The sequence below is a fragment of the Pteropus alecto genome, unplaced genomic scaffold (assembly GCF_000325575.1).
Source record: "Pteropus alecto unplaced genomic scaffold, ASM32557v1 scaffold67, whole genome shotgun sequence".
Taxonomy (NCBI): Eukaryota; Metazoa; Chordata; class Mammalia; order Chiroptera; family Pteropodidae; genus Pteropus; species Pteropus alecto.
In genome coordinates this window covers 7,869,390-7,877,392 of record NW_006441061.1, presented here as the reverse complement: position 1 = coordinate 7,877,392, position 8,003 = coordinate 7,869,390, and the positions used below count along the sequence as shown (strand labels likewise).

At 61.5% G+C, this 8,003-nt stretch overlaps 1 protein-coding gene across 1 annotated transcript in view; it reads left to right on the top strand.

Moving 5' to 3' along the window:
* The window catches only part of LOC102884520 (collagen alpha-1(V) chain), a 94,749-nt gene that overhangs the window by 53,931 nt on the left and 32,815 nt on the right, over positions 1 to 8,003 (top strand). The window contains exons 29-35 of the mRNA XM_025051190.1: positions 934 to 1,041; positions 1,726 to 1,779; positions 4,006 to 4,059; positions 5,761 to 5,805; positions 5,945 to 5,998; positions 6,927 to 6,971; positions 7,421 to 7,474. Of these exons, the coding sequence (XP_024906958.1) occupies positions 934 to 1,041; positions 1,726 to 1,779; positions 4,006 to 4,059; positions 5,761 to 5,805; positions 5,945 to 5,998; positions 6,927 to 6,971; positions 7,421 to 7,474 (414 nt within the window). The remainder of the gene's footprint in view (positions 1 to 933; positions 1,042 to 1,725; positions 1,780 to 4,005; positions 4,060 to 5,760; positions 5,806 to 5,944; positions 5,999 to 6,926; positions 6,972 to 7,420; positions 7,475 to 8,003) is intronic.

Sequence of the window (8,003 nt, the reverse complement as noted above, 5' to 3'; positions counted from 1 at the left end):
ACGACACCGGGATTGGGGGTCTGTAGCAGGAGGATACGTTTTCTAACGACGTTCCCGTCACATGCCGCTCTGTGAGCCAGCCTCTTACAGGGACGGACGGGAGAGGACGCAGGAGCTGGGCCTCTGTCAGCCAGGGACCAGGGCGCCAGGCTGATGTCGCCTGGAGGAGTTTGTGCCGGATGCTGGGCGTCTGCCAGCTGCTCGCAGACATGGAGAGGATTATTGTGCTGTATGAGGAAGTCAAAGGGACCCTCTTTAGGGGCCGAGAGTTCTTGACCCACAGACCCTGTAGCTGCTCCTGGGACCAGTGGCCAGAGGAGGAGTTGCGGACAGGCGAAGAGATCCGGCTGGGCACTCGGAGGCCGGGCCAGGCTCGGCTGCGGACCTCGGCAGGCTCCTGGGGCCGCCTGGTCTGGGGCCAGGCCTCGCCGTCTGTAAATTGGGCATCTGGATAAGGCAGCGTTTTGGCCCCTTTTGCCTCTGGCCTATGTCCTGCGGATCTCCCATGTGCCAGGGCTGCCCAGGCAGCTGGCCGCCCAGAGGCCACCATCCACTGCGATACTCCCTGGGTCTCAGAAGAGCATAGCCCCCTCCCGTGTGTGGGCTGTCCTGCTCGAAGCGGGCAGGTGCGGTTCAGAGCTTCTCCATGAGCCAGTCACTTCCGGCAAGAGGCCCTCGGTCTAGGGAGGGCGAGTGGAAAGGAGTGTGGCCTCGAGAGGCAGCCGGCCCCTGTGGGCAGAGGGGAGCATGGCCACTGGGCAGGGCCTTGTAATTTGCTGCACGAGGCTCTGGTCTCGTCAATGACACAGGAGGTTTCATGTGCTTGAGGGAGCCCGTGGGCCGAGCCAGCCGAGTCCGGGGCCCACCCGCTCCCAGAATAGCAGCGGGAGCTGTGTGCAGGGGTGTCCCTCACTGTGTCCTTCTCACGTGCAGGGGGAGATCGGCCCACCTGGTCCCAGAGGAGAAGATGGCCCCGAAGGCCCTAAGGGTCGTGGAGGGCCGAATGGCGACCCCGGTCCCCTGGGGCCCTCTGGGGAGAAGGTACGTGGCACAGGGGACTACTTCCTGCGGACAGGCCTCTCTTTCCCAGTGGCCTCGGGCATCCAGGCCGGCGCATCGATCGGGCTGAAGCCCCAGAGGGGCCATGTGGTTCCCAGTGCCTCCACCCTGACACTCCCGCTAGCCCCACAGTGAATCTGCGTGTGGACAGATCCACCCTTCTGGTCTCGAGTTTGTTCCATCCGAGCCCTTTGCCACCTCCGGAAGGGTCCCGCCTCCAGGCACCCACAGAGCGTGGGGTCCACATCAGTTTCCACGTGCACCAGCTTTCGGGGGGGACTCTCTACGAACAGCTGTTCTAACACCTGCCGGCTCCAGGAGGCCACTTGCCCACCCTTCGTCCTGTCCCCGTCACCCCCCAGCTCAGGCACAGGAACGAGGGCTCATCAGCGGCCCAGACACCTGCCCCGTCTTGGCCCAAGACTAGAACTTTACACAGGGCCGGGCAGAGTCTCCCGACAGCGAATTCTTCCATCCGGCCTTTGCCTCCAACCAATTTCGTTTCAGCCGTGGCATCAGTCCCTTCTCGAGGGGCCTTTGCTTTTAAACCAGGGCTGGCGGACCAGAGAGACCATCCCAGAAGGACGGGCAGGGGCCGCCCCTGACGACCGTGTCCTTCAAGAAGCGCTGCGCCAGCCCTGCAATGCACCCCCTTTTTCTTCACAGGGAAAACTCGGAGTCCCAGGGTTACCAGGCTACCCAGGAAGACAAGGGCCAAAGGTAACGCACGACAGGACAGCCACGGGCCCCTCCCCACCCACGCACTGTCACCCATTTGCCACCTTTCGGATGTGACAAAACAGATGTCACATCGACTGTGTCTCTCAGCTCTGCCTGTGCATGGCCTTCTCCCCATTGGGCAGGGGCTCAGATAGTTAGTCGAGGCTTTCAGAGAAGGGGACAGAGCCAGCCTGGGCCACGGGTTCCACCTCAGGGTCCTCAGGGCCCGGGGCCCTGTTAGGAGTCTTTGCCCACGGGTTTGTCCACACGCAGAACTCGTGACTGACACCTGCAGCTCCAGTTCGCCCGGGGGGTTTGAAGATTATTTGCTCAAAACTGGATAGAAAAGAAAGACGGAACCTTTCTCAGTGAAATCATGTCTGGCCTTAAGTGAAATGGCTCCTTGAGGCTTTGGAAATTCTTTAAACATTATTTCCTTTGCAAATCTCATCTTCTATCATTCATGGCTCTGTCTTAAAAAATAACCAGCTGCCTGCACAAGAGAGAGTTGAGCACAAAGGAGACCTCGCGTCCACACCCGGGGTGCCAGCCCACACCGTGTGCGTGCAGGGCACAGTCTGCCGGGGAGCAGGCTTGTTTAGGGTCTGACAGTGGGGCATGGAGCACGCTGTGGCGTGGCCCCTGACTCTGCTGGCGTCCACCGTGTGTCGGATGGAGAGGGGCTGACGGACACATTTTCCCCTTGGGGAGGAGAGGAGAGCTGAGAGGTCTGGAAGAAGTGAGGGCACATCGGTCAAGTTCAGGCCGCCTAGTGGAAGTGCAAGGGCTGACCCTGGAAGCTGCGGGCACGTTTGCAAGTCCGAGGGCGGTGGCCACGTGCGGCCGGGCTCTCCCCGGCAGTGACTAGCCTCCAGCTGGGCACTGGGAGCCCCCTCCCAGGTTTCCTCAGCACAGTCCCCTACCCGATGGCAGGTGGGTGTGCGGGTAGCTTGGCCAAGCTCAGCCCCCTACGAGAAGTTCAGGGATTAATCTGGCCAACTTTTCATGGTCTGAGCACACGTTTGGGTCAGGATTTTAAGCCGCTCTGAGTAAAGACCTCTGAAGACAGTGAGCACCTCCCGTGGGCGGGTGAAATGCTACAGACAGTGTCACAGGGGAGCCCACGTCGCAGGTGTTTGGGTGTCTGCTAAATCAAATCCTTGGGCTCGCCTGCTGTCCACGCACGCACTGTGGGTTTCCAGAATTAGAAAGCTGTTACATGCTACGTTTGGCGCATGATCTTGCATTCGTTTCTGACTTTACAAGCTTCCATGCTTTTTTCAGACACATCCGGGGGGACAGCAAACCATGACAACAGGTGCAGTAAACATGTCATAAGTGTGAAAGCCACATGGCATCACCACTTAACCTCGGTTTATGTGTTTGCTTTTCTCCCAAAACAGCAGCACTTTGAAGACAGGCTGCGTGGGAGAGGGTGTGAAGAGAGGGAGTAGGGAGGGCACAGCGAAGACGGTTTCGGTTTTTAGATTTGGAGCCTGAGACGCTTAGAAAATATTTGTGAAGCAGAGGGTGGGTGGGTGGTGGAATGTGCAGGGCGGGTGGATGGATGGTGGATGGAGGATGGTGGATGGATGGTGGATGGAGGATGGATGGATGAATGGAGGATGATGGATGGTGGATGAACAGATGGAGGATAGATGGATGGAAGGATGGAGGATGGATGGTGGGTGGATGAAGGATGGATGGATGGATGGAGGATGGATGGTGGATGGAGGATGGATGGTGGATGGATGGTGGATGGATGGTGGATGGATGGTGGATGGAGGATGGATGGCGGGTGGATGGATGGAGGATGGTGGATGGAGGATGGATGGTGAGTGGATGGAGGATGGTGGATGGATGGTGAGTGGAGGATGGATGGATGGTGGGTGGATGATGGATGGTGAGTGGAGGTACGGGCTAGGATGGTGGATGGATGGTGGATGGAGGATGGATGGCGGGTGGATGGATGGAGGATGGTGGATGGAGGATGGATGGTGAGTGGATGGAGGATGGTGGATGGATGGTGAGTGGAGGATGGATGGATGGTGGGTGGACGATGGATGGTGGGTGGAGGTACGGGCTGGGTGGGTCGTGGGTGGGGGTAGGGGGTGAGTGACCGTACTTTGCGTCCAAGGCTGTGCGCTCTAACGGCCCCTTCCCCAGCGGCACTGTGGCGGAGCTCGTCCCTGGCCCAGCTCTCACGCTGCTGCTTCGCTCTTCCAGGGCTCCGTTGGGTTTCCTGGATTTCCCGGCGCCAGCGGCGAGAAGGGAGGCAGGGTAAGGACAGCCCGGCGCGTGTTCTGTGGCCTGTGTTTAGCGGGCGGCTTCCTCAGTGCGTCCCAGTCGCATCTCGCCCTCGGGGCCGCCCACACTGCTCTCCAGAATGGCTGACCTAGGCTGGTGGCCATCAGGAGGGGCCGCAGGTGACGGGGCGAGGCTGCGGAGAAGACAGAGCTTTCCAAACACGCCCGGCCCGACAGCCCTGCAGGCCGTTGGCGCGACCCAGGTTCTTATCTTTCTCCGGTGGCTTTTCCTCCGGGCCGGTTTACTGTTGTGCAGCTCACCATGTCCGCGGGGCCACAGTCGGGGTCCCCCATCCCACCCCGTGTCATCACTGAGCCGTCACAGCCGCTGTCCCTGGGGCTGCCGTGCCTCCCTCGGGGACACAAGGACAGGTGATCACAGGCAGTTGTTGGGGAGACCGTGATCGTGGCACCTGGTCACAGCGGCGGTCGCTGGGACCTGGAACTCTGGTCTGGGTTAGGTCACAAAGAAAACCGAGGAGCAGGGTGTCACCGGGAGCCCCAGACGGGCCTGGTGGCTGAGGCCGTCTTTGCTCCCTGAAGCTGGGGCCCGTGGGTTTAGGTTGGAACCGAGAGCCACTCATGCTGCAGGACGGAAACGACCAGGTCGCGGTGGTGCGAGCTCGGGGCTGGGAGTCTGGGTTTTGGCGGAGGGGGGGCCGAGAAAACGTGGCAGCCACGTTCAGCCGCACCTGCCGGGGTCACCGGGGTTGGTCCCAGCGTCTGCCCTGCGAAGAAAGCAGGCGTCTCCTGGATCTTTCACCGCAAGTATTCATTGGAAGCCAAAGGATTTTGCCGTAGAATGAAGGGCAGCGAAACCAGATCACGTTGTTGAAAAGCGACATAATTGCCTCATGGGCATAAGTAGCTTTATTAAATTCATTTTAGAACGGAAGACCCTGGCAGCAAATGAGTGAAAGATGGTGGGGAGAAACCCATCAGGTGGCCTTGGGCAGCAAAGGTTCGCCTCAGGCTTTATCGTCGGAAACCAGAACAAAATTCTGGAAAGCGAATCGAGAGGTGGCGGCGACACGGGCCCCTGTCCCAGCCGCTACGTCCCCACGCACTCGGGAAGCCGTGTTCGCCAGCCGTGTGTCTGCTTCCGAAATGAAAAACGCCACGTATCTGCGTCCTGTGGCCTGGAAAATGCAAAACAAGAACAATAGCGAAGGAGCCTGAATTCTGTTAGAAGAGAAGCAGGCGATGCCCGGGCAGAGGATTTATGTGTTAAATCACAAGTGCTCCGGTCTGCAGAGCCTGCTGAAAATTTAACGGCTAATATTCCCAACTGCAGCCACAGTAAATTACATGTGGCAGGGTTGACTTTTTCCTCTTTTCCTGCAATAATGGGCCCCCACCCGTGGTGAGCCGGCCATGAAGTAGGGGCGGGGGGAGCTGCCGGGCTTGGGGATCGGAAGCCAGATGTCTGCGGTAGCATCCGTCAGACCGCGGGAGGAAACCGATGTCGGCGAGCCCTGTGCGGGAGCCCAGAGTCTGCGTGTCGGGGACCGTGAACGCCCTCCCCCCGAAAACCTGTTAGAGACGCAAGGCGTCCTTCCTGGCTTCCTGGTGTCGTGCAGCCTCCTCCTAACCCAGGAGAGTCAGTGACGGGCGGTGACGGGCGGTGACGGGCGGACCTCCAGTGACTGACCGGCCTGCCTCTTCTCTGTTGCAGGGCACACCTGGGAAGCCAGGACCTCGGGGACAGCGAGGCCCCACGGTAACTGGCCTTCGGGTGGAGGGCCTCCTTCCAGACACAGGAGCCTGTCGCAGGGGGCGTGCCCGGGGGTGGGGGTGGTGGTCTCTGGGAGTCAGGGGGCAGGGGTTCGGGCTGACCTCCCCTCTCTCTGTCTGTCCAGGGTCCGCGGGGTGAGAGAGGCCCTCGGGGCATCACTGGGAAGCCCGGCCCCAAGGTACGTCTGGGTCTCCTCTGTGGCTGTGACGCCTGTGCCCGGAAGGGGACCCGCAGGCCCTTTCTCGTTTGAAACAGCAGGAAGCTTTATGGGGTGCTTAGAAGGGCTCCCCCTCCCGTAGCTTTTAGACGTGTCAGGCCCGTGGAGTGCCAGGCAGCGGCAGGAGGGTGCCGCCCCACGCTGGGGCTTACGAGTCGGCAGCCCCGGGCCCAGCCGAGCAGACACGTGCCCCATCCAGGTGGTGGGGGGGCCTCAGTGCTTGTCTCGAAAAGGGATTTGAGAGCTGCAGAGAGATCTTTGTGAAAACCTAAAGGAAGTCCCTTCTGCCATGGGCGAGGGCTGGGGCCTGTCCCCACATCCTTCCGCCACTGCGGGGCATTGACACCGGCTCCTCCAACTGTCAGTGTGGAGACGGACCCCCGCCCGGTCCTGTCCAGGATGTGACCCCACAGTGCCCTCCCGCCAAGGAGACGGACCTTTTGGTGGGCTGGGGTCCCGAGCTGGCCCGCCTGGAGGCTGCCACGCTTTCTGCCATGATGAGCTCTGGCCGCATGGCACGTGCCCTGGAACCAGACTGGACAGTCACTGGGGACAGCGAGTAACGTGGTGGCACAGCCGTCGCCACATGCCTTGTGGGCCCCGGTCCAGACAGTGTCCCGTCCTCTCCCGCGCCTTGGTGTGTGTCGTGGTTGGAGCACGGCCATTGCACCACGGCAGGAGGCTGCCCTCCTCCCGGGCACGTCACAGCCCTGCCGGTGGCAGCTCGTTGTCAGACGCGTGTGTAGACGCGAGAGGACAGGCACCCGTGGGGAGCCGTGGGTCTCTGGCGTGCTCCCTTTGAGATCTGGGTGAGCTACAGAAGGCCACGCGCAGAGTGTGACTCCAAAGGTCTGACGACGTCACAGTGACCTCATCTTGCTTCCCCCAGGGCAACTCCGGAGGTGACGGCCCAGCTGGCCCACCAGGCGAACGGGTGAGCGTCCCGACATGGCTGCTTCGATGTCTGGCTGCCTGTCCTCCAGGCGCGGGCTGGGGACAGGGGCCCACCGTCCACCTGCTGGAGGAGGGGGTTTTCCTGAGATCTGGAGCTGGAGCAGACGAGCTTCTCTGAGAGTCACGCCTTCGGTTGGGGGACGGTGGCCATCCCGTCCACTTGGCCCTGGTCTTGGGGACTTGGAGGTGGCTGGGACATTGGGAACGTAGGTCCTCAGCCCCGTGCCGTCCTGAGGGCCTGGCCCCTCGGCCCTGACCAGGCCTCCTCTTTGCTGTGACGAGGGCAGCGGCCGGGAACTGCAGAGAGGAGGGGCTGGGGGCAGAGAGGCTCTGCCGTGCTCAGAGCCTCCGGAGACGTGGGGGGAGCCGCCGGCCCCACATGCTGCAGGGAGGATGTCTGTCCTCAAACTGGCTGTTCTCTGTCCCCAGGGACCCAATGGACCCCAAGGACCTACGGGGTTTCCTGGACCAAAGGGCCCCCCTGTAAGTAATGCATTTTCCTGGTTTGGTTCGTCTGACATCAGGGGTTCCTAGGGATGCTCGTCTTCCCCAAGGGCCCCACACAGCCTCCCAGCGGGACGTGGGCTTGGGTCAGCATGGGGAGCGAGCCCCCTGGGCTGTGGCTGCTGACGGGCAGCCTGTGGCCGTGTCCACCCACTGGACCCTCCCGCACTGGGGACACCTCAGGAGCATGACCACTTTCTCACTTAGACCGTCATGGTTTTCTCGTTGGGTTCTGTGTGACTGACCTTGGGCTGTCACTCGAAGCAGCAGGAACGTGCCCCCCGCAGGCTCCGGAGCCCAGAGTGCCGAAGCCCGGGTGCAGGCACAGCTACTCCCTCCCGGAGGCTCTGAGGGGGCCTGTCCCACGCCCCCTCCCAGCTCCTGGTGGCTGCTGCCCATCGACCTGCGGACCCTCCGCCCCGATCTCTGCCTCCGCCCCGATCTCTGCCTCCGCCCCGATCTCTGCCTCCGTCTTCACGCGGCCTCTGTGGTCTCTCTTTATATCTCC